Source organism: Aotus nancymaae, unplaced genomic scaffold (assembly GCF_030222135.1).
Source record: "Aotus nancymaae isolate 86718 unplaced genomic scaffold, 86718_ANA_hifiasm-v0.15.2.pri h1tg000006l, whole genome shotgun sequence".
NCBI lineage: Eukaryota > Metazoa > Chordata > Mammalia > Primates > Aotidae > Aotus > Aotus nancymaae.
In genome coordinates this window covers 7,778,166-7,805,084 of record NW_026988417.1, presented here as the reverse complement: position 1 = coordinate 7,805,084, position 26,919 = coordinate 7,778,166, and the positions used below count along the sequence as shown (strand labels likewise).

Sequence of the window (26,919 nt, the reverse complement as noted above, 5' to 3'; positions counted from 1 at the left end):
GAATAATTCTAGAAGAGCCCTTGTAGAAGCAGGAAATTATCAGAAATGCAGACATTTGCCTTAAAAAGGAAGAGAAGGACATAGATGTGGTAGACTTTAAGATTCAGTTGTATCTACCTGCCCAATAACACAAGGCTCACAAGTAGTGGAGCAGGATTTGAACTCCAGTTCGTTTATTCCCAGGACCATGCATTCTACACTCTGCTGTCCTGTGTGTTAAAATCACTGCTCTTTCTCTGTCCTCACTGGAGGCCCATTGGACCTTCTGAAGGATGGGAAAACTGGCGCCATCATCTCTTCTCCCCTGCGTTCAAACTGCTTACGTGCACATTCCCGCCAATGCAGCCAGTCAAGCGGCAGCTGAAGACGGTGCACAGCTGCTGTCCCCTGGGAGAAGTGCAACCCCAGCCAAGGTCCCTGTCCCAGTGCTGCCTGCATGCTAATAGGAAACTGCAAATAAGACTTAGTCTTCTTGTTGCCAATGGAAATGGGACATCCATGGCAGATAAGCATTTTAGTTAGGTGACTCAGGTTCAAATTGAGGATTCCTCCCACAGAGGTGGTTTGATTGTAGGCAAATTACTTAAACTCTGAGTCTCAGCTTCCTTGGCAGTAAAATGGGAATAGGGATACTCACCTTGCTGGGGTATAAGTGACCATTAAAAAGTAGGTTAAAGTTGCTGGAAGGGTCTAGCAGCACCTCTCATGTGACAGATGTTTGATCTTTTATCAACCATCCCTTTCTTCCCTTGCTGGTGAGAGGATGCCCATCCTCATCATCCCCTACTATCAGGAAATACCCACTGTAATTGTATTATTTGCCTTGCTGATACCATATGTGGTCCAGCCCCAGTGAGACATCACTAGCCTCAGGCACTGCTGTGTGGATGGAAAGGGTCAGCACTTACACAAGCGCCTGGTGAAACACAAGGACTTGACATAGTCTATTTATAGGTAACCGTGTGAGGGCTGTTATGTGTCTGTGGATCAAGTCCAGGACAAAGGATAAGGTGTGGGGGCCATAAAGTGTGAATCCTGATTTTCCTATTTATTAGCTTTATGATCTTGTAAAAATCACTTCAGTTTTCTATGCCATTGAATTTCCTCATTTGTAAAATGGGAAAATAACCCTGATTTGAATTGGTGAAGGTAGACCCCAGGGGCTGGCACATTTTTGACAACTGGAGTGATGGAGGGTGAATCTCTCTATTGAACACCACACAGGGAAGAAAACACAAGTCATAATTACAAATAAATACTTCCTATGTAAAGCAAACATGGGTTTCATTAGAAAGAGCTTTGTGCAAAATACATTTACTTTTTAAAGTTCCCTTTATAAAAATAGAATATGTAAGAAACACAAAACATTAAGAGCAGAGAATCTGGCTATCACTACACAGCCCATACCTTATGCAGCAGAGGATGGGGTGTGGATTGCAGGGTAGGGGTCTCCCTCAGGGCCCTGGGGAGGTGGAGCTGAAAGGAAGGAGTGCTCCTGTCCTTGTGATATGGAAGAGAGTGGGCCATCTGGAAATTCATGTGACAAGATTAAACCAAGTCCGTGAAAGTGAGCATGCATTGGGGGGTCTGTGCCTTCTGCATGTGCAATTTATATTTGCGAGTTGTACATTACACACACACACACACACACACACACACACACACACTGGTGGGCAGGAGAAAATAATCCCTTCTGTCAGATGCTTCCACGGGGCTTTCCCTTGGGCTAGTCCATGCCCAAGGCCTGCGTGGCCTTTTTGGCATTCAGAAAGTTCTTCTTTTTCCTGGGAGGAACGCGCAGTGAGATCTCTGGCTCCTTTGGATTTCTGAATATAAAGAGCTTCTCTCCTGTGTTTAATATATCAATGGTTTCTGCCCCTACAATGGGTACAGGGGCCAGTTCGCCAATGGGCTCCAGTGACAGGTGTGGCCAACTTCCTTTTCCAGAGAATATCATCCTCTCTCTGAGAGGGAGACACGTCTTCTTTAATATGCTAAAGAAGGAAGGAAAGATCAAATTCAACATTTTTTTTTTTTTTTTGGTAATGTACCCTCCAGAGTGTGCCGAGTTCTCCAAGAGAATCCCCCTTTGAGTCCTGAATTCCCCAATCCAATGCCATTTTCAGGAAAGGTTATTTTCCCCCTTGGTCACCAGATTGCTGTAAAATTAGCAGAAGCCTGTGACAGTGGTGCACTGCAGTCAACTCTTCCTGGCTCACGACCATTCCATTTTCAGGAGCTTTGCGAGCCCACTGTCATCACGTTGTTAGTGTGACATCAGATCAGCCACGGTGGGAATATTTACACCATGGAAATTGGCAAATGCTACAAATCGGAAACCACCATTCTCCCTCCCCACCAGCCAATGGTTAAACATTTATGAGTACACCTTATGGGACTCACACTAAAAGCAGCCTGATGAAACCTGGTTACAAAGCAACAGTTAGAAGTCAGGCACAATGTGTTTGCCATAGAAGAGTGTAGCACACTTTGAGAATGTCCCATAAAAAGGGTGCTGGAATCTTGGCCATGGGTAGTCCAACCTCTGACTCCCAGGGTGCTCTTGATAGTGACTATGACCACCACCAAGAGCCCTATACATCCTGAAAGCCACAACACTCTCTCTCTGCCCAAGCAGGGCAGAACAAGGCCATGTCATGGGGGATGCACCTGCTGCATGTCACTGGCAGGCTTGCTGACCCTCCCAGAGGCATGTGGTAGATTCTGCTCCATTGCCATCACCACTAATTACTGCACTTCCAACTAGTAAGTCTGCACAAGGATTCAAACCCAGCTCCGTCTCTCCACCATAGATCCATGGTGCCTCTAGACAGAGCAAAGGCCAGCACACTGAGCCAGGACTGTGGGACCATCATGTTTCTTGATCTGACTCCATTCCACTTCTATTAGTGCAGACTAGGAATGTCCCTAATGGAATACTTTAGAGTTCCATAGATGGAATTTAATTTTCTTTATCTAGGATCGCATGTACTTCTTTTGGCCAGTAACCTGATCTAACTTAGATCTGAGACTATATTATGATAACCAGGCTACTAATGGTTCCAAGTTTTTATCATTAACACTCTATGAAGTTTGGTCTCAGCACCTTCAACTTAGCTCTGAGCAATTGTGGAAGGGGCAGGACTGAGGTAGAGACACCCCTTGAACAGCCACTGCTTCTGGAGTACACATTGATGGCACTGTTCAATCCCTTAGGAATCTACTCAATGATAGCACTGTTCAACTCCTTAGGAACCTACCTGATGATAGCACTGTTCAACCCGTTAGGAATCTACCCGATGATAGCACTGTTCGACCCCTTAGGAATCTACCCGATGATAGCACTGTTCAACACCTTAGGAATCTACCCGACGATAGCACTGTTCGACCCCTTAGGAATCTACCCGATGATAGCACTGTTCGACCCCTTAGGAACTTACCCGACGATAGCACTGTTCGACCCCTTAGGAACCTACCCGACGATAGCACTGTTCGACCCCTTAGGAACCTACCCGACGATAGCACTGTTCGACCCCTTAGGAACCTACCCGACGATAGCACTGTTCGACCCCTTAGGAACCTACCCGACGATAGCACTGTTCGACCCCTTAGGAACCTACCCGACGATAGCACTGTTCGACCCCTTAGGAACCTACCCGACGATAGCACTGTTCGACCCCTTAGGAACCTACCCGACGATAGCACTGTTCGACCCCTTAGGAACCTACCCGATGATAGCACTGTTCGACCCCTTAGGAAACTACCCGACGATAGCACTCTTCGACCCCTTAGGAATCTACCCGATGATAGCACTGTTCGACCCCTTAGGAACCTACCCGACGATAGCACTGTTCGACCCCTTAGGAACCTACCCGACGATAGCACTGTTCGACCCCTTAGGAACCTACCCGACGATAGCACTGTTCGACCCCTTAGGAACCTACCCGATGATAGCACTGTTCGACCCCTTAGGAACCTACCCGACGATAGCACTCTTCGACCCCTTAGGAACCTACCCGATGATAGCACTGTTCGACCCCTTAGGAACCTACCCGACGATAGCACTCTTCGACCCCTTAGGAATCTACCCGACGATAGCACTGTTCGACCCCTTAGGAACCTACCCGACGATAGCACTGTTCGACCCCTTAGGAACCTACCCGACGATAGCACTGTTCGACCCCTTAGGAACCTACCCGACGATAGCACTGTTCGACCCCTTAGGAACCTACCAGACGATAGCACTGTTCGACCCCTTAGGAACCTACCCGATGATAGCACTGTTCGACCCCTTAGGAACCTACCCGACGATAGCACTGTTCGACCCCTTAGGAATCTACCCGACGATAGCACTGTTCGACCCCTTAGGAATCTACACGATGATAGCACTGTTCGACCCCTTAGGAACCTACCAGACGATAGCACTGTTCGACCCCTTAGGAATCTACCCGATGATAGCACTGTTCGACCCCTTAGGAACCTACCCGACGATAGCACTGTTCGACCCCTTAGGAATCTACCCGACGATAGCACTGTTCGACCCCTTAGGAATCTACACGATGATAGCACTGTTCGACCCCTTAGGAATCTACCCGATGATAGCACTGTTCGACCCCTTAGGAACCTACCCGATGATAGCACTGTTCGACCCCTTAGGAACCTACCCGATGATAGCACTGTTCGACCCCTTAGGAACTTACCCGATGATAGCACTCTTCGACCCCTTAGGAATCTACCCGATGATAGCACTCTTCGACCCCTTAGGAACCTACCCGATGATAGCACTGTTCGACCCCTTAGGAACCTACCCGATGATAGCACTGTTCGACCCCTTAGGAACCTACCCGATGATAGCACTGTTCGACCCCTTAGGAACCTACCCGACGATAGCACTGTTCGACCCCTTAGGAACCTACCCGACGATAGCACTGTTCGACCCCTTAGGAACCTACCCGACGATAGCACTGTTCGACCCCTTAGGAACCTACCCGATGATAGCACTCTTCGACCCCTTAGGAATCTACCCGATGATAGCACTGTTCGACCCCTTAGGAACCTACCCGACGATAGCACTGTTCGACCCCTTAGGAACCTACCCGACGATAGCACTGTTCGACCCCTTAGGAACCTACCCGATGATAGCACTGTTCGACCCCTTAGGAACCTACCGGATGATAGCACTGTTCGACCCCTTAGGAACCTACCCGATGATAGCACTGTTCGACCCCTTAGGAACCTACCAGACGATAGCACTGTTCGACCCCTTAGGAACCTACCTGACGATAGCACTGTTCGACCCCTTAGGAACCTACCCGACGATAGCACTGTTCGACCCCTTAGGAACCTACCCGACGATAGCACTGTTCGACCCCTTAGGAACCTACCCGACGATAGCACTGTTCGACCCCTTAGGAACCTACCCGACGATAGCACTGTTCGACCCCTTAGGAACCTACCCGACGATAGCACTGTTCGACCCCTTAGGAACCTACCCGATGATAGCACTCTTCGACCCCTTAGGAATCTACCCGACGATAGCACTGTTCGACCCCTTAGGAACCTACCCGACGATAGCACTGTTCGACCCCTTAGGAACCTACCCGACGATAGCACTGTTCGACCCCTTAGGAACCTACCCGACGATAGCACTGTTCGACCCCTTAGGAACCTACCCGACGATAGCACTGTTCGACCCCTTAGGAACCTACCCGACGATAGCACTGTTCGACCCCTTAGGAACCTACCCGACGATAGCACTGTTCGACCCCTTAGGAACCTACCCGACGATAGCACTCTTCGACCCCTTAGGAATCTACCCGACGATAGCACTCTTCGACCCCTTAGGAACCTACCCGACGATAGCACTGTTCGACCCCTTAGGAACCTACCCGACGATAGCACTGTTCGACCCCTTAGGAACCTACCCGACGATAGCACTGTTCGACCCCTTAGGAACCTACCCGACGATAGCACTGTTCGACCCGTTAGGAACCTACCCGACGATAGCACTGTTCGACCCCTTAGGAACCTACCCGACGATAGCACTGTTCGACCCCTTAGGAACCTACCCGATGATAGCACTGTTCGACCCCTTAGGAACCTACCCGACGATAGCACTGTTCGACCCCTTAGGAACCTACCCGATGATAGCACTGTTCGACCCCTTAGGAACCTACCCGACGATAGCACTGTTCGACCCCTTAGGAACCTACCCGAGGATAGCACTGTTCGACCCCTTAGGAACCTACCCGACGATAGCACTGTTCGACCCCTTAGGAATCTACCCGACGATAGCACTGTTCGACCCCTTAGGAATCTACACGATGATAGCACTGTTCGACCCCTTAGGAACCTACCCGACGATAGCACTGTTCGACCCCTTAGGAACCTACCCGATGATAGCACTGTTCGACCCCTTAGGAACCTACCCGATGATAGCACTGTTCGACCCCTTAGGAACCTACCCGATGATAGCACTGTTCGACCCCTTAGGAACCTACCCGATGATAGCACTGTTCGACCCCTTAGGAACCTACCCGACGATAGCACTGTTCGACCCCTTAGGAACCTACCCGACGATAGCACGGTTCGACCCCTTAGGAATCTACCCGACGATAGCACTGTTCGACCCCTTAGGAACCTACCAGACGATAGCACTGTTCGACCCCTTAGGAACCTACCCGATGATAGCACTCTTCGACCCCTTAGGAATCAACCCGATGATAGCACTGTTCGACCCCTTAGGAACCTACCCGACGATAGCACTGTTCGACCCCTTAGGAATCTACCCGACGATAGCACTGTTCGACCCCTTAGGAATCTACACGATGATAGCACTGTTCGACCCCTTAGGAATCTACCCGATGATAGCACTGTTCGACCCCTTAGGAACCTACCCGATGATAGCACTGTTCGACCCCTTAGGAACCTACCCGATGATAGCACTCTTCGACCCCTTAGGAACTTACCCGATGATAGCACTCTTCGACCCCTTAGGAATCTACCCGATGATAGCACTCTTCGACCCCTTAGGAACCTACCCGATGATAGCACTGTTCGACCCCTTAGGAACCTACCCGATGATAGCACTGTTCGACCCCTTAGGAACCTACCCGATGATAGCACTGTTCGACCCCTTAGGAACCTACCCGATGATAGCACTGTTCGACCCCTTAGGAACCTACCCGATGATAGCACTGTTCGACCCCTTAGGAACCTACCCGATGATAGCACTGTTCGACCCCTTAGGAACCTACCCGACGATAGCACTGTTCGACCCCTTAGGAGTCTACCCGACGATAGCACTCTTCGACCCCTTAGGAATCTACCCGACGATAGCACTCTTCGACCCCTTAGGAACCTACCCGACGATAGCACTCTTCGACCCCTTAGGAACCTACCCGACGATAGCACTGTTCGACCCCTTAGGAATCTACACGATGATAGCACTGTTCGACCCCTTAGGAACCTACCCGACGATAGCACTGTTCGACCCCTTAGGAATCTACCCGACGATAGCACTCTTCGACCCCTTAGGAATCTACACGATGATAGCACTGTTCGACCCCTTAGGAATCTACCCGATGATAGCACTGTTCGACCCCTTAGGAACCTACCCGATGATAGCACTGTTCGACCCCTTAGGAACCTACCCGATGATAGCACTGTTCGACCCCTTAGGAACTTACCCGATGATAGCACTCTTCGACCCCTTAGGAATCTACCCGATGATAGCACTCTTCGACCCCTTAGGAACCTACCCTTAGGAATCTACCCGATGATAGCACTCTTCGACCCCTTAGGAATCTACCCGATGATAGCACTCTTCGACCCCTTAGGAATCTACCCGATGATAGCACTCTTCGACCCCTTAGGAATCTACCCGATGATAGCACTGTTCGACCCCTTAGGAACTTACCCGATGATAGCACTGTTCGACCCCTTAGGCACCTACCCGATGATAGCACTCTTCGACCCCTTAGGAATCTACCCGATGATAGCACTCTTCGACCCCTTAGGAATCTACCCGATGATAGCACTCTTCGACCCCTTAGGAATCTACCCGATGATAGCACTGTTCGACCCCTTAGGAACCTACCCGATGATAGCACTGTTCGACCCCTTAGGAACCTACCCGATGATAGCACTGTTCGACCCCTTAGGAACCTACCCGATGATAGCACTGTTCGACCTCTTAGGAAGCTACCCGATGATAGCACTGTTCGACACCTTAGGAATCTACCCGATGATAGCACTCTTCGACCCCTTAGGAATCTACCCGATGATAGCACTCTTCGACCCCTTAGGAATCTACCCGATGATAGCACTCTTCGACCCCTTAGGAATCTACCCGATGATAGCACTCTTCGACCCCTTAGGAACCTACCCGATGATAGCACTCTTCGACCCCTTAGGAATCTACCCGATGATAGCACTCTTCGACCCCTTAGGCATCTACCCGATGATAGCACTCTTCGACCCCTTAGGAATCTACCCGATGATAGCACTCTTCGACCCCTTAGGAATCTACCCGATGATAGCACTCTTCGACCCCTTAGGAATCTACCCGATGATAGCACTCTTCGACCCCTTAGGAACCTACCCGATGATAGCACTCTTCGACCCCTTAGGAACCTACCCGACGATAGCACTGTTCGACCCCTTAGGAATCTACCCGACGATAGCACTGTTCGACCCCTTAGGAACCTACCCGATGATAGCACTGTTCGACCCCTTAGGAACCTACCCGATGATAGCACTGTTCGACCCCTTAGGAATCTACCCGATGATAGCACTCTTCGACCCCTTAGGAATCTACCCGATGATAGCACTCTTCGACCCCTTAGGAATCTACCCGATGATAGCACTCTTCGACCCCTTAGTAACCTACCCGATGATAGCACTCTTCGACCCCTTAGGAACTTACCCGATGATAGCACTGTTCGACCCCTTAGGAACTTACCCGATGATAGCACTGTTCGACCCCTTAGGAACTTACCCGATGATAGCACTGTTCGACCCCTTAGGAACTTACCCGATGATAGCACTGTTCGACCCCTTAGGAACTTACCCGATGATAGCACTGTTCGACCCCTTAGGAACTTACCCGATGATAGCACTGTTCGACCCCTTAGGAATCTACCCGATGATAGCACTGTTCGACCCCTTAGGAACCTACCCGATGATAGCACTGTTCGACCCCTTAGGAACCTACCCGATGATAGCACTGTTCGACCCCTTAGGAATCTACCCGATGATAGCACTGTTCGACCCCTTAGGAACTTACCCGATGATAGCACTGTTCGACCCCTTAGGAACCTACCCGATGATAGCACTGTTCGACCCCTTAGGAACCTACCCGATGATAGCACTGTTCGACCCCTTAGGAACCTACCCGATGATAGCACTGTTCGACCCCTTAGGAACCTACCCGATGATAGCACTGTTCGACCCCTTAGGAACCTACCCGATGATAGCACTGTTCGACCCCTTAGGAACCTACCCGATGATAGCACTGTTCGACCCCTTAGGAACCTACCCGATGATAGCACTCTTCGACCCCTTAGGAATCTACCCGATGATAGCACTCTTCGACCCCTTAGGAATCTACCCGATGATAGCACTCTTCGACCCCTTAGGAACCTACCCGATGATAGCACTCTTCGACCCCTTAGGAACCTACCCGATGATAGCACTCTTCGACCCCTTAGGAACCTACCCGATGATAGCACTGTTCGACCCCTTAGGAACCTACCCGACGATAGCACTGTTCGACCCCTTAGGAACCTACCCGACGATAGCACTGTTCGACCCCTTAGGAACCTACCCGACGATAGCACTGTTCGACCCCTTAGGAACCTACCCGACGATAGCACTGTTCGACCCCTTAGGAACCTACCCGATGATAGCACTGTTCGACCCCTTAGGAATCTACCCGATGATAGCACTGTTCGACCCCTTAGGAATCTACCCGATGATAGCACTCTTCGACCCCTTAGGAGTCTACCCGATGATAGCACTCTTCGACCCCTTAGGAATCTACCCGATGATAGCACTCTTCGACCCCTTAGGAACTTACCCGATGATAGCACTCTTCGACCCCTTAGGAACTTACCCGATGATAGCACTCTTCGACCCCTTAGGAACTTACCCGATGATAGCACTGTTCGACCCCTTAGGAACTTACCCCATGATAGCACTGTTCGACCCCTTAGGAACTTACCCGACGATAGCACTCTTCGACCCCTTAGCAATCTACCCGACGATAGCACTGTTCGACCCCTTAGGAACCTACCCGACGATAGCACTGTTCGACCCCTTAGGAACCTACCCGACGATAGCACTGTTCGACCCCTTAGGAATCTACCCGATGATAGCACTGTTCGACCCCTTAGGAATCTACCCGATGATAGCACTCTTCGACCCCTTAGGAGTCTACCCGATGATAGCACTCTTCGACCCCTTAGGAATCTACCCGATGATAGCACTCTTCGACCCCTTAGGAACTTACCCGATGATAGCACTCTTCGACCCCTTAGGAACTTACCCGATGATAGCACTGTTCGACCCCTTAGGAACTTACCCCATGATAGCACTGTTCGACCCATTAGGAACTTACCCGATGATAGCACTGTTCGACCCCTTAGGAACTTACCCCATGATAGCACTGTTCGACCCCTTAGGAACTTACCCGATGATAGCACTCTTCGACCCCTTAGGAATCTACCCGATGATAGCACTGTTCGACCCCTTAGGAACCTACCCGATGATAGCACTGTTCGACCCCTTAGGAACCTACCCGATGATAGCACTGTTCGACCCCTTAGGAACCTACCCGATGATAGCACTGTTCGACCCCTTAGGAACCTACCCGATGATAGCACTGTTTGACCGCTTAGGAACCTACCCGACGATAGCACTGTTCGACCCCTTAGGAACTTACCCAATGATGGCACTGTTCGACCCCTTAGGAACCTACCCGATGATAGCACTGTTCGACCCCTTAGGAACCTACCCGATGATAGCACTGTTCGACCCCTTAGGAATCTACCCGATGATAGCACTCTTCGACCCCTTAGGAACCTACCCGATGATAGCACTGTTTGACCGCTTAGGAACCTACCCGACGATAGCACTCTTCGACCCCTTAGGAACTTACCCAATGATGGCACTGTTCGACCCCTCAGGAACCTACCCGATGATAGCACTGTTCGACCCCTTAGGAACCTACCCGATGATAGCACTGTTCGACCCCTTAGGAACCTACCCGATGATAGCACTGTTCGACCCCTTAGGAACCTACCCGATGATAGCACTGTTCGACCCCTTAGGAACCTACCCGATGATAGCACTCTTCGACCCCTTAGGAATCTACCCGATGATAGCACTCTTCGACCCCTTAGGAACCTACCCGATGATAGCACTCTTCGACCCCTTAGGAACCTACCCGATGATAGCACTGTTCGACCCCTTAGGAACCTACCCGATGATAGCACTGTTCGACCCCTTAGGAACCTACCCGATGATAGCACTGTTCGACCCCTTAGGAACCTACCCGATGATAGCACTGTTCGACCGCTTAGGAACCTACCCGACGATGGCACTGTTCGACCCCTTAGGAACTTACCCGATGATGGCACTGTTCGACCCCTTAGGAACCTACCCGATGATAGCACTGTTCGACCCCTCAGGAACCTACCCGATGATAGCACTGTTCTACCCCTCAGGAATCTACCCGATGATAGCACTGTTCAACCCCTTAGGAATCTACCTGATGCTGCTTTTTGTTTCAACATCTTCTCTAGCTGGAATCACAGGAGACACTTGGTCAACAGTTTGCAGCAATCTAAGACCGCTCTGCCCCTCACTTCCCTCTGCTCTCTAGGTGTGTGATAGCCACAGCCAAGGAAAAAAGCATTGGGTTGAAGATGAAAAGCACAAGGTTGGAAGTTTAAGGAAATAAAGGGGGTCAGTGAGGCAGCCCCAAAGCTCATGGTCACTGTTTACCAGCCGCAGACCTGGGGCCTCTTCTTCTGACCCCACTGCCCTGAGTTTCCATTTTATCATCTCTACTTTCTGGAAGGCTTAATGCAGCAAGACATGAAAGGGCTTTGTGAACAGTAGCCTAAGTAGCTATAAGGAATTCTTCTAATTACATCCCATTAAAAATAGCTGTTAGCTAAAATAAATACAGTAACTTAAATGCTAATAAATGTTGAGAACATTCTCTCACTGGTAGCCACAAGCTCATCGTCAGCTTCTAAACTCAGCCCACTGAATAAAGATATGTGGTCTTCAGGGTCACAAATCTTTGTCTGTTTGCAGCAATCTCCTTTTCCTTGTCACCTCCTGCCTCCCCAGCCCGGCACACAGGCAGCTTGGCTCACCCCCAGCCCAGCCACATAGGCAGGTGCCCATCATTACCTTTCCTTCCTCTTGCGAGCCCACAGCATCTTTTCTAATCCTCTGCTTATGAGATCTCCTCGCAGTTTGCTGTCTAAGGCTCGCCACCAGCTCTGGTGTTTCCTGCAGGCAAGAAGGGAGTCTTACAGTGTCATAAAGAATAGAATCTTTTTTTTTTTTTTTTTGGAAGAAAGAGAGAAAAAAAAAGAATGAAGAAGAGGAAGAAAAAGGAAGAGAAAGAGAGAGAGAGAACGGGAGTATTGCTTTCTTGCCCAGGCTAGAATGCAGTTTAGTAATGGGTATTGAAAACCTCTTTTACACCAATAATTATACTTAATGATGTAGACAGGAAGGAATAAGGGAAGAAAATAACAAACAAGCAGCCAACCAATATTTCATTTAAACCTATGAAATGCTATGCAATTACTGAGGAGTGATTTACTTCCAATTATGTAGTCACTTTTGGAATAGGTGTGAGGTGGTAATGTATGTTTTGTGTATTTGAAGTGGAGAGTTCTATAAATGTTTATTAAGTTTACTTGTTCCGGGTCTGAGTTCAAGTTCTGGATGCCCTTGTTAATTTTCTGTCTCCTTGATCTATAGAATCGTTAGCTCTTCTTGTTACATTGATCCTTTTGCCATTATGTAATGTCTTTCTTTGCCTCTTTTGATCTTTGTTGCTTTAAAGTCTACTTTATCAGAGGCGAGAATTGGATCTCCTGCTTTTTGTTTATTTGTTTATTTTTACTCTCTGTTTGGTTGATAAATCTTCCTCCTTCTCTTTGTTTTGAGTCTTTGTGTATCGTTGCATGTGAGATGGGTCTGGATGCAGCATACTGATGGGTTTTGGCTTTTTATCCGATTAGAATATATATAAGTTTAATACTGGCATTTGATGCTAGCTGTCTGTTTTGCCCATTAGTTGGTGTAAGTTTTTCATTGTTAATGTTCTTTGCTTTTTGATATATTTTTGGAAAGGCTAATATTGGTTGTTCCTTTATATGTATAGTGCTTCTTTCAGAAGCTCTTGTAAAGCAGGCCTGGTGGTGGTGAACTCTCTAAGTACTTGTTTGTTCACAAAAGATTTAATTTTTCCTTCGCTTATAAAGCTTAGTTTGGCTGGATATGTAATTCTGGGTTGAAAGTTCTTTTCTTTAAGGATGTTAAATATTGGTCCCCACGCTTTTCTGGCTTGTAGGGTTTCTGCTGAGAGATCTGCTGTAAGTCTGATAGGTTTCCCTTTATGGGTAACCTGACCTTTCTCTCTGGCTGCCCTTAGTATTTTCTCCTTTATTTCAACCTTAATAAATCTAGTGATTATGTGCCTTGGGGTTGGTCTTCTTGAAGAATATCTTTGTGGTGTTCTCTGTTATTACCTGGAGTTGAATATTACCCTGCCTTGCTACGTTGGGAAAGTTTTCCTGAATGATATCCTGAAGAGTATTTTCCAACTTGGATTCATTCTCTTCGTCACATTCAGGTACACCTATCAAACGTAAATTAGGTCTTTTCACATAGCCCCATATTTCCTGGAGACTTTGCTCATTCCTTTTTATCCTTTTTTCTCCAATCTTGTCTTCTCGTTTCATTTCACTGAGCTGGTCCTCGACTTCTGATATCCTTTCTTCTGCTTGATCAATTCGACTGTTTAAACTTGTGCATACTTTGCGAAGTTCTCGTGTTGTGTTTTTCAGCTCCATCAATTCACTTATATTCCTCTCTAAATTGTCCATTCTCGTTAACATTTCGTCAAACCTTTTTACAAGGTTCTTAGTTTCTTTGCATTGGGTTAGAACAAATTCTTTTAATTCACAGAAGTTTCTTATCACCCACCTTTTGAAACCTGCTTCTGTTATTGGAACACACTCGTTCTCCATTAAGCCTTGTTCCGTTACTGATGAGGAATTGCAATCCCCTGTAGAGGGAGAGGCACTTTGATTTTGAGTATTCTCTGCCTTTTTAGGCGGGTTTCTTCCCTTCATTATATATTTATCCCTCTGTCGTCTTTGTATTTACCGACTTTCTAACTAGGTCTCTGAGCAGACGTCCAACTTGTTGATTCCCAGCACCGAAATCTGAGCAATCCACTGTGCCGGCCAAAATAGTGGTGTTAAGATTGATGGTGCTTTTCTGCCCGGGAATCTCCGGACTCTGCACCAAGAACTGCCGCTCTAAGGCACCAGCAAAACCGCCGCACCAGCCACAAGAGTCACCCTGGTGACCCGTGGGGCTCCTCCGCTGGGAATCTCTTGGTCCGTGAGCAACAAATATTCATCTGAAAGTGTGGCGTCCTCTCGTTCTCTGCACTTTCACTGGGAGCTATGAGCCCGAGCTGCTAGTGATCAGCCATCTTGGATCTCTCACCCCACGAAGAATAAAATCTTTAAGTGATGAGTAATCCTACCCAGCTCTCAATGCCACCTTTGGTTACCACTAGGAACCCCTTCCCCAGAGAGTTTGCCATTTATTCTTTCCCTCATTCACTGCACATCCATCAAACACCTTCTCGAGCCTGATCAAGATCCAACCTGTGCCCTCAAGGGGTCAAGTTTAGGGGATCACAGACAGAAGAAGGCTGACTGGGGTTGGGGGAGACATTTGAGCAAAGGGAGCCTCTTGAAGCACTCATGAAGGATTAGCCTCTGTGGCTGACTGACATACTGGCCGCCTCCCCCACCGGGATGAACGCTCTGTGCAGGAAGGATTTTGTCTCTTACCCTCCATGTAGCCCTAGTACCTAAGGCAGAGGACAGAGTGGGAGCTCCATAGTGCTTTATGCACGTACAAATACAGAAGTTAAGAAAACACAGGGGACGCCTGGAAGGTGGGCTAGGCAGGGAGCCATAAAGCCACGAAGGCGTGTGGTCCTAACTGAAAAAGGGCATTGGAGAGTGTTGCCCGGGAGAGTGGGAGGCGTCATCAAAAAAGGATGTGCTAGACTCATTCCTCTGCCTTGGCAGCTCACACCTGCCCAGCTGGTGGTGGAGATGGAGCCTCTCCCACACTGGGCCAGGCAGGCTCTCTCCCAGGAGTCTAACTCCTGAGCAGAGAAGGGCGGTCCTCTGAAGGCAGCACCCAGAGAGGATGCCCCAAGTGCTTCCCTGGCCCTGCCCTTCCTGGGGCCTGAACGCAGCCTCTTTCCTGGATTCTGACATGGCCCTCAATACACCACATTCTTGCTTGGATTAATTACTCAGTTCCCATTGCTTGAAACCCAAGACTCGTAACTGATGTAATGGCCAGATGCCAGGTGCTGGGGACACAAGAATAGTATATGCCCTGCCCTCAGAGATTGAGTTAGTGGCCTGGGACTCCAGAGTCATCCAGGCTGCCTGACCATGAGGCTGGGCAAAGAAAGGCCATGCTTATGCCCACAGTGACAGTGACCTCCAGTCCTCTTGCCTTGTCCCAGCTTGGCCTGTCTATCTCTCCCCACTGGCCTCCCACACTAAGCTGGCTGAAGTGGCAGTCCCCAAAACAAGGTCCTCAGGGGTAGGCAGGTGGAAGTGGCCTCCCTGCGTCACAGCTGTTCCTGCTCCAGAGTCACCTTGAGTACTTGCCACCTGCACGTCCTCGCAGGCAGGCAGGCAGGCAGTGCACTGGGAAAACCAGGCAGTGAAACCTGATTTTACTTTAAATATTAATAATAGTAATATTATTGGCTTCTAATGTTCCACAGAGGGGCGTAGCACAGAATATGTAACTGTCATCCTGTCACTGGACATTCAGTTTGGCAGACATGGCCTCCCCCTGGCTCCCTCTAGTTCCTCTGACCACACTCACATCCAGCCCTCTGACCACGCCCACACCCAGCCCTCTGACCTCAGACCACAACCAGCCTTCTGACCACCCCCATACCCAGCTCTCTGGCCACACCCACACCCAGCCCTATGACCACGCCCATACCCAGCCCTCTGGCCACACCCACACCCAGCTCTGTGACCACGCCCACACCCAGCCCTGTGAACACGCCCACACCCAGCCCTCTGACCTCAGACCACAACCAGCCTTCTGACCATGCCCACACCCAGCCCTCTGACCTCAGACCACAACCAGCCTTCTGACCACCCCCATGCCCAGCCCTCTGGCCACACCCACACCCAGCCCTCTGACTGTGGTCCACATCGCACTTCCTGACTGTGCTGGGCCCCAAGGCCACTGGGAAGGCTCCTTGCTCCTGTGGCCTCCTGCCCACACCTGCTGCTGTTGTTCCCTCTTCCTCACCTTTCCTCGCACCCCAGCCTTACTCTATTCACCCTCAGCAGTACTTCCTGGCTTTTTGAGTTAGATACTCTCTGATAAGGAAAACATTCCGCCTTTTCTCAGGACAAATTCTATCCACACAGTCATGACAGTTCCACAGGCTCTCAGGTTCCCAGATGCCCTCCTGGCCTCCTCTGCATCCTTGCTGAGGCTGCGAGCTCTGCGGCCTGGCGCTCGACATCTCCATCCTGGCCACAGTTTTCCTCAAAGCCTTGTTTCCCACCTACTACATTCTCCAGGGGCACTGCTGGCTGACCCCCAAACCCGCCTTACTCCACACCCCTTCCTGCCTTTCCCCATAAAGAGCCTTTACTGACCAAAGAGTTACCCACAATTAAGGAAGAAATGGGCCCAAACTGAGTGTCCAGTGACAGGATGACAGGTCCATGCTCTATGCTACACCCCTCAGCATGAGGAGCCAGTAAAAATAATATCCACATGTGCCACGTGTCAACAACGCTGAAAGAATAAATTTGAAGTTAGTAACACTAGCAGGAAATATAATCTAAGTAATGGGGTAGGAATTACATGGAGGACATTTGCATGAAAGTTAACAGGTAAGGAGCAAAATTGCTTCTGCTACAAGATTCTGAAACGCAGAATGTAGCAAGGCTGTATCACTGCATGCCCTCTCCACACTCGACACACAAATACACATATTTACATGCATGACACACTCACACACTTACACACCAACACACAAACACATGCTCCCACACTTGCAGACACACACTCATAAAACCCAGAAGAGAAATACCTTCCGGAGGAAGAAATGTTAACGGGATGCTAGCAGTTATTTTTCCAGGTGGTAGAACCATGGATATTTCTTTCTCTTCTTCCTGTTTTTTTTTTGTCCCTGAGACAAAGTCTTTCTCTGTCGCCCAGACTGGAGTGCAGCGGCACAATCTCGGCTCACTGCAACCTCTGCCTCCTGGGTTCAAGCAATTCTCCTGCCTCAGCCTCCAGAGTAGGTGGGATTACAGGCATGTGCCACCACGCCCAGCTGATTTTTGTATTTTTAGTAGAGATGAGGTTTCACCATCTTGGCCAGGCTGGTCTCGAACTCTTGACCTCAGGTGATCCTCTCACCTCGGCCTTCCAAAGTGCTGGGATTACAGGCGTGAGCCACCATGCCCGGCCTCTTCTTCCTCTTTTTGTGCATTTTTTACATTTTCTTTAATGGGCACGCATGACATAGTTATGGCTCTGGGTAAACTTATTTTCTTAAGAGTCTATTCTAAAAACAAATTGGTGACAAAATTAGAAAGCATGAACAAAATACATGGGCCTACCATGACCTTGAGGACTCATGGGGACCCTTCTGGACAGGGACGTGCCCTGGGAGGCAGCCCCTCCACGGCACTCACCTCCACCTGCCCACATCAGCCTGCTCCGCTCCACCATTGCTCTCAGCCGTGTGGTCCGGATGTCTCTCGCTGCCCGAATCCAGCAGGGCCAGCAGCTGAGGCTGTGAGGCTGTGGGCAGTACCACGCTCAGGAGCCGGCGAAGCGTGGCCCCGGGCACCACAGCCATCCTCGCCAGGTACGACGCCAGTCTCAGCTCCTAAGGGAAACAGCGGAGGGAGCTCAGACCCTCACCACCCCTCAACTTGAACCACCCTTTTTCATGATCACTTTCTGAGGACATTCTGTCCTGGAGTGATAAATATTTCAGTAGTTTAGTCTGGAACACATGTTCCCGAACTTTCGGAGCTATCAAAAAAATCTATTTGGTCAGCAACCTTGGCTCCCAGGTCGCTTCCAAAGCCTCCATGCATCCTGTCCGGCTGCTCTCAAGTCACTGGGGCAGTGCCCAAATCCCTACAGCAAAAGCCCCAGCGTGCAGCAGGGAGAATCATCATGAATGTACTCTCTCCTCTTCACATTCCATGAAGCCATTAGGCATCAGGCAAGCAGTGCAGGCTCTGGAAACAACGGAAGTGTCCCGGAACCAGTGGATGATTAAAGACACCGTGCTACACTCATGCCACAGGATACCACTCTGCAGTCAAAAGAAAGCACTGGAAGCATCCCAGGGGCATTAAGCCGGGGGGAAAGAGCCAGTCTCCAAAGGTCACGTGCTGCATGATTCCACGCATGTAGCCACCCGGGCATGATGACACTTGGAGCTGGAGAGCAGAAGTGGATGCTGCGGTGGGTCAGGGGAGGGGGTGTGACCATCAAGGTGCAGCACAGGTGGTCTTTGCGGTGGTTGGCAGCTCTGTGTCTTGATGGTGGTGCTGGTTACATGAATGTACGTGGGATAAAATGACAGAGAACTATACGTACATTTCATATCGATGTCAACTTCCTGGTTCTGATGCTGTCTGACAGGAAGCATTGGGGGAAACTGAGTGAAAATGGGGGCAGGGGCCTGAAACTCTCTATACTAGCTCCGTAACTTCTTGTGAATCTAAAATAATTTCAAAGGTAAAGGTTTTGGCCAGGCATAGTGGCTCACACCTGTAATCCCAGCACTTTGGGAGGCTGAGGCAGGAGGATTGCTTAAGCCTGGGAGGTTGAGGCTGCAGTGAATCATGATTGCGTCACGGCACTCCAGCCTGGGTGACAGAGTGGGACCTTGTCTCAAAAGTAGGGGTCACAATAATACATACAGCAAAGACATTTGTGCAGACAAAATGAGCTGGGGCCTGTAAAACTGTTCTGCGCTGCAAAGACACAAAAACCAACCACTTCTCCCAGTAACAGGGCAGGGTGTCTGGCCACTTGTGAATCAGAAACCTTCCCTGGGGTTTTACAGGGCAAATCTGAGAGACAGAGGCATTTACACAGCAACGTCAGGACACCTGGGTGTTGAAAGGCCATGAGCTCAGGGCTGCCAGCTACACGTGTCCCTCTGTGTGAAGAAAGCTCATCAGTGGGCACAAAGAAACAGAGGAGAGAGATGGAGAAGCAGAAAGACGCAGAGGGTCCCTTGGCCACTTGAGCCCTGAAACCTCAGCCCTGCTCTTCTGGGGGACAGCAGGGGATCAATCCATCTCCTTTTATGTTCAAAGCAGTTTGAGTTGAATTTCCGTTACCTTCACCTGGAAGGAATCTTGACTTTACAAAGCAGCTGAATGCAGTGCTTGGCCAACAGCAGGCACTCAGCCAATGCCGGCTGCTGCTGCGGTGGCATCTGTGAGTTTCCTATGCAGCTGTGACAAATTACCATAGACTTGTGGCGTAAAATGACAGACATGTATCTACGTTCAGTTCTGGAGAACCAGAGTCTGAAATCAGCCTCACTGGGCTAAAGTCAAGGTGTGGGCAGGGCTGGTTCCTCCTGCAGGCTCCAGGAGGGGATCTGTCTCTTTGCCTCCTCCAGCTGCTGCCGGCCGCCTATGTTCCTGGGCTAGTGCCCGCCCCCTTCCTCATCACCTCCCTCTGATCTTCATCTCCATCATCATCATCACACAGCCTTCTCCCCTGTCCCTGACCCTCCTGCCTCCCTCTTCTAAGAACACAGGGATGATCCAGGGGACTCCCCCTGCCCCATCTAAAGATCCTTAACTTAATCACACATCAAATCAAAGTCCCTTTTGCTATGTAAGACCACACTCGCAGGTCTCGGGGATCAGGACATGGTCATTGTTGGATGCCTTTATGCAGCGTGCCGCAGCACACTCCTGGTGCATTTACTCACTTATTCACTCACAACATGAGGGTGGAGACCTACTAGGTGCCAGATGCTCTTCTAGGCACTGGAGTGACAGCAGCAAGTGAAACAAAGTCCCTGCCCTTACCAGGGTTACAGTCAAGTCAAAGAGACAGATGTAGGCATTCAAAAAACAGATAGACAAGGATGAAACATGAGGCAGGACAAAGGGACAGAGGGTGATGGGTGGGGGCAGCCCATGTTTTAGATGGTGGTCAGGGAAGGCTTCTCTGAGGAGGTGACATCTGAGCAGCCACCTGCATGCAGGAAAGAAGGAAGTCATGGGCAAAGAGAGGCAGAAGGAAAACCAGAGCAGAGACCCTGAGGTGGGAAGCTGGCAGGGAACACGGGACAAGGATAGGGATGGAGACAGGTCAGAAGGACGGGAGGTCAGCTCAAGCGGGGCCTTTTCACCATGTAAGGATTTTGCCTTGTATTTGCAGTGAAATGCGAAGTCATGGTAAAACCTTAAGCAGGGGAGTGGCATGAGCTGATTTTCACTTTTAAAAGGTTGCGTTGGGTGGTGTGTGAAAATGGACCATCTGCAACGAGAGAGGTGGAGGAAGAAGATTATCCCAGGGGAGGGATGAAGGCAGCTTGGACAGAGTATGGGAGGGAGGTGGCCAGGGGTGAGCAGACTTCGGAGACATATCAATGGCAGAGCCAATAACTTCCGTGGAAAGGAGGAGAGAAATAAAGGATGGCACCAATCTTTCACTGGGTAAAGGGAGCTGCCATTTACTGAGATGGGGGAGCAAGTGTGGGAGCGGGAATGGCGTTCCCTGTAGTTCCATTTGGACAGAGGCACTAATGGAGGCGTGCAGCCGGCAGTTGTGGGTCAAGTCTTAAGTTCAGGAGATGGAATTAGGAGTGAGCAATACGTAGATGACATCAACAAGGGAGTGACCAGAGCTGGAGAGGAAAAGAGGCCCAAGGACAGAGCTAGTGGGTGCTCAGCACCCAAAGGCAGTGAGAAGGAGCAGTGTCCAGCAAGGGGCCTGAGAAGGGGCGGCCAGGGGTGGGAGGCAACGAGTCCAGGTGCCAGAAGCCAAGGAGAGGACGTGTTCAGAAGGGTGGGCTGGGGGGTCAGGGACCACAGAGAGCTCAGGAGAAACAAAGAAGGGACTCGACCACTTGGAAACACAAGGTCCCTATGACCTTGGTAAGTGCTTTCACTGAAGGCATGGGGAAAGGTGCTGTTCCAAATACCAGAGCTCCTTCCACGTCCTGACGCTCCCCGTCCATGGCCTCCCTCCACTGTCACGCTGAACTACTCGTCCTTCCCTGACTGTTGCTCTCCAGGGCCACTAAGCCGTTACCCATGAGCTTCCTTCTGCCTAGAGCATATTTCTCCCAAGCTACTCTCTGTCTCTCTCCAGCGCATTCTTTTGGACTCTGCACGACTATTCCCCGACCCCACCTTCTGGGTCAGGTGTCCCTCCTCTGATCTCACATTGGTTTTAACCAGCTCTGCTGTAACTATCCCATTTCCAGTGTGCCTCTGGAACTAGGCTCTTAGGATGAAGTCAGTGACACACGATTCCCTGTCTCCAGCACTTAACCCAGTTCCTGAAACAGAGAGCGTAACCAACAGACATTTGTTGGATACAAGATGGATAAACAGTGACTTCATAAACACCCTGCAGATTCACCTCTTCCTGAGGCAGGGTCTAAGCCTTTACAGCTGGGATCCCACTAGTCAGTGTGGGGATAGACCAGCCCATTGACACAGCCCTTCCAGCTGAAGTGGTCCCTGATCAGTAATCCTCCAGACAAGTCAGTTCACCGGGTCAAGTCTTCCTGAAAGAGGTGACACAAAAAGCACCCACATGGGTCATGAGCTTTAAATCTGACGCCACATCTACAGACAGAAATGGATCACAAAGGGTAAAAAGGGAACACTCTTACACTGCTGGTGGGAATGTCAACTAGTTCAACCACTATGGAAAACAGTATGGAGGTTCTTTAAAGAACTAAAAGTAGAACTACCATTTGATCCAGCAGTCCCATTACTGGGTATCTACCCAGAGGAAAAGAAGTCATTATATGGAAAAGACACTTGCACAAGCATTTTTACAGCAGCACAATTCACAACTGTAAAAATATGGAACCAACCTAAGTGCCCATCACCCGAGTGGATAAAGAAAATGTGTCTACACACCATGGACGACTACTGAGCCACAACGTGGAATGAAATAATGGCCTCTGCAGCAACTTGGGTGGAGCTGGAGGCCATTATTCTAAGTGAAGTAACTCAGGAATGGAAAACCATATATTGTATGTTCTTATTTATGAAACGAGCTAAGCTATGAGGATGTAAAGGCATAAGAATGATATAATGGACTTTGGGTTCTCAGGGGGAAGGGGGGGTCCAGTGACAGATAAAAGACTACACATTGGTACAGTGTACACTGCTCGGGTAGTGGGTGCACCAAAATCTCAGAAATCACCAATAAAGAACTTAGCCATGTAACCAAAAACCACCTGTTCCCCAGTTGAAATAATAAAAAGAAAATTTAAAGAAATGGACCATAAAGCAACACAGGGACACACCCTCTAGGCAGAGGAGGGTGACAGCGAGGCCCGGAGTGGCCAATGGACAGCCTCTCTCCCCACTTCCTCCCTGCTCCTCCCCACAGGATGAAGGAGCAGCAGGAGGAGGAAGGACACAGGGAGGATGGAGGACTGAGCTTCCTGATGATTCTTTTCTCTGGTACAAAAAAGAAAATGGCAAAATATGGGGCTTCCTCCAGACTGGGTGTGGTGGTTCATTTGACATGTCAATTTGGCTGGGCCACTGCGCCCAGATGTTTGGTTAAACATTCCTCTTGTTTCTGTGGGGACATTTTGGGATGAGATTAATATTTAAACTGGTGGACTCTGAGGAAAGTAGATTGCCTGCCATAATGTGGCTGGCCTCAGTCAATTAGTTGAAGGCCTGAAGAGAACAAAAAGGCTGACCAGCCCTGAGCAGGGGACCATTCTTCCAGAGACGGCCTTTGGATTCGAAGTGCATCTCCTTTGAGTCTCTAGCCTGCAGGCCAACCCTGCAGAATTTGGACTCACCAGCCTCCACAATCATGTGAGCCAATTCCTTAAATAAATCTCTTTCTCTACAGAGACACATCCTATCAGTTCGGTTTCTCTGGAGAACTCTTATTAATACACAGGAGTTGGGAAGAAAGAAATTCAGCTGAGTATATATTATCGGGCAGACTATACAAAGCACCAAGCTGGGGACTGAGAAAAACAACCACCCTACCTGGTCCCTGCTTCCCAGAGCTTCTGGTGCGGCTGCATTTACTCCTCATAGAGTCAATTCTTCAGTAGAATGCTACTGTTTGAGCATTTGTGTCTCTTCCCAAATTCATGTGGAAACTTAATCCAAATGCCACTGTATTAGGAAGGGGGGTCTTTGGGAGGTGATGAGCCCATGAGGGCTCTGCCCTCAAGAATACGATTAGTGTCTTATAAAAGGGCTCCAGGGAACTAGCTAGGCCCTTTTGGCCTTCCCATCCCCTCTGCCACACAAGGACATGGTCTTCCTGCCCTCCAGAGGACGCAGCAACAAGGCACCCTCTTGGAAGCAGAGAGCTGTCCTCACCAGACACTGCATGTGCAGGTGCCTTAATTTTGGACTTCCCAGCCTCCAAAATTGTGAGAAAATTGATAAAAAATGTCTAATTATTATTATTATTATTTTTTTGAGGCAGAGTTTCACTCTTGTTCCCCAGGCTGGAGGGGCAATGGTGCGATTTCGGCTCACTGCAACCTCTGCCTCCCAGATTCAAGTGATTTTCCTACCTCAGCCTCCTGAGTAGCTGGTATTACAGGTGTGTGCCACCACACCCGGCTAATTTTTTGTATTTTTAGTAGAGACGGGGTTTCTCCATGTTGGTCAGGCTGGTCTCGAACTCCCAACCTCAGGTGATCTGCCCGCCTTGGCCTCCCAAAGTGCTGGGATTACAGGCGTGAGCCACCATGCCCAGCCAAGAATTTCTATTCTTGATAAATTATCCAATCTAGGAATTTTGAATAATAGCAAAAGCAGACTGAGTTGCATGCAGAGTTCACAATTGGAAAGGGCCCACAATCTAGAAATGAACCTGGGTGAAATTCCACTGGTGACACTGGCTTTCTGTGAAGTCTCAAAGTAACAAAGAAAAAGGTGGGGGAATCAACGTTGAGAGTGGGAGGTGGCTCGGTTACGCAGAGACATAGGCCAGGGGTGGTCATCTGCTTCAGACCCTTCAGAGCCGGTCAGGAAGAGCATAGTCTGTGCAGTACCAGGTTGGGCTGAATCCTGAGCCCCCTACCAGCAGTGGCGAGCCCTCATGCCCTCACCACCTCTCTGTGCCTCAGTCCCTTTATTCATAAAACAGGATAATACTGCCTGTTTCCCATCTTTCTGCAAGGATTAAATGAATAACAGACCTAAGTGCCTAGGACAGCACTCAATGCATGGCAGGTGTGCAGGAAGCACCAGCTCCTCCCTGCCCTGTCTGGACACTGTCACTCCAGTGCTAACGCTGGCACCTTGTTTTGTACAGTCGACAGCATAATGACTCCTCTCCAAAATGTCCACGCTCCCATCCTGGGACCTACGAAAATGTCACCTTACAAGGGGAAGGGTACTTTGCAGATGGGAGTAAGGTCAAGGGCCTGGAGATGGGGTGGGAAAGCGGTTATCTTAGATTATCCAGGTGGTTCCAATGTAATCATCATGTGGATCCTTAAAAGCAGAGACTCTTTCTTCTGTGCTAGGTCAGAGAGAGACATGACGAAGCCAGAAGAAGGGCCAGAGAGATACGATTTTGCTGTCTTTGAAGATGAAGAAAGGAGGCCATGAGCCAAGGAATGTAGGTGCCACCGGAGGCCAGGAATATCCCCTGGCTGGCAGCCAGCAAAGAAACAAGGACCTCAGTCCTACAACCACAATGGACCAAGCCCTGCCAATTACTTAAGTGAGCAGGAAACAGCTTCTGAAAGGCAGGCAAATCTGCCAACACCTTGATTTTAGCCTGGAGAAACCCATGTGGGATTTCTGACCTACAGAACTATAAGGTCAGTTTGTAGCTGTGATAAGCTGCTGTTTGTGGTCATTTGTGACAGCAGTGATAAAAAATGAATCCATTCAGGAAGCTGGGTGTGTCTGCGGATGTAGCCGGCTGGACACCTAAAAGTGCCCCAACCCCTCCTCCCTGCTGACTCCCTTCCCAGAGGCTGGGGGTAAGTGACTTGCATCTCCCCTGCAGCTAGCAGGGCCTGCAGGCCAGCTTTCAGGTTGGGAGGGGAATCTGCTGCAGGGACTTGGGGGCATTTGCTTCCTTGATGAGAAGGAGCAGGCATGGTGGCAGTTCTTCCACTTCTTTCGTTGCTCTGAAAGTTATGGCAGCTGGAACTGAGAAGGAACTCTGAAAAGAATCGCAGAACATGACCCTGATGTCACTGCGTCTGCAAGCGCCTGTCTGGAGTCATGTGGCTTGCATTCACCACTGTCTGAAATCATATTTCCTGCTACTTACAGACACCAGAAGCACAGGAAGCCCATCGCAGGATGCGTATAAAACCCAACCACTAGCAGACAGTCAGGTACATGACTGCATAAGGCTCCACGCACGGCCTCAGGGCTGTGTATCAGGAAGGGAGGTGAGTGCCGCAACTCTGGCCAAGGACGAGAAAGGCTGGCTGATCTCAACTCAGAGAGGTGTCGTGAGGGGTGCAATATCGCTGATTTATGGCTCTGGCCCAGTTTTCTCTTACCCACTTTGTTCCTGGTAGAACCTAGTTTTTGTATATTAAACTTAGTTAGAGATAGAGAAGAAGGAGAATATCTGGGTGCCTGTGAAACCACAGAAAACATCGACAGGGAAATGTGATTACTGTTGTGGGTGCTGCCATTAGCACCGACTGAGTGTCCTCTGTGTGCTGGGCCGTGCCAGAGGCTTTGCACGCACATGCTCTGCAATTCCCAAGGCTCCTTCTCATCACCATCCTGCAAGTGAGGAACTGTGGACTCTGAGAAAAAGATGGAGTGATGTGCTGGCCAGGGGAGGCCTCAGACATGGCCAGCGTCCTCTCACCTGGCTGTACAGGGTTGCGAAGGTGTCTGCCTCCATGTTTTCCAACAAGTTTTCTAGGACGACACTGTTCTGTTGCTCTTCTCTCAAACTAGAGTGAAAATAAAATATACGTGAGTTCAGTTTTGTTATAAAGTGATACTACGAGATCATCTAGTTATTTATTTATTTATTCAGAGATGGAGTCTCACTCTGTTGCTCAGGCTGGAGTGCAGTGGCATGATCTTGGCTCACTGTAACCTCCACCTCCCAGGTTCAAGTGATTCTTCTGCCTCAGCCTGCCAAGTAGCTGGACTACAGGTGTGTGCCACCATGCCCGGCTAATTTTTGTATTTTTAGTAGCGATGGGGTTTCACCATGTTGGTCAGGCTGGTCTCGAACTCCTGACCTCATGATCCGCCTGCCTCGGCCTCCCAAAGTGCTGGTATTACAGGCGTGAGCCACTGCACCCAGCCTAGTTATTTTAATAACAAAAGAATCACACATCTAAGCCACATGATTTTAAAATTATGTCCA

At 49.6% G+C, this 26,919-nt stretch overlaps 1 protein-coding gene across 2 annotated transcripts in view; it reads right to left on the bottom strand.

Moving 5' to 3' along the window:
• Positions 1 to 1,313: 1,313 nt before the first annotated feature.
• The window catches only part of EVC2 (EvC ciliary complex subunit 2), a 165,974-nt gene continuing 140,368 nt past the window's right edge, over positions 1,314 to 26,919 (bottom strand). For both annotated transcript variants that reach the window (XM_064365631.1, XM_021669401.2), the window contains exons 19-22: positions 26,407 to 26,494; positions 18,033 to 18,229; positions 12,424 to 12,525; positions 1,314 to 1,994 (exon numbers count right to left, since the gene is read on the bottom strand). In XM_064365631.1, coding sequence (XP_064221701.1) covers positions 1,727 to 1,994; positions 12,424 to 12,525; positions 18,033 to 18,229; positions 26,407 to 26,494 — 655 coding nt within the window. In that variant the 3' untranslated portion in view covers positions 1,314 to 1,726. The remainder of the gene's footprint in view (positions 1,995 to 12,423; positions 12,526 to 18,032; positions 18,230 to 26,406; positions 26,495 to 26,919) is intronic.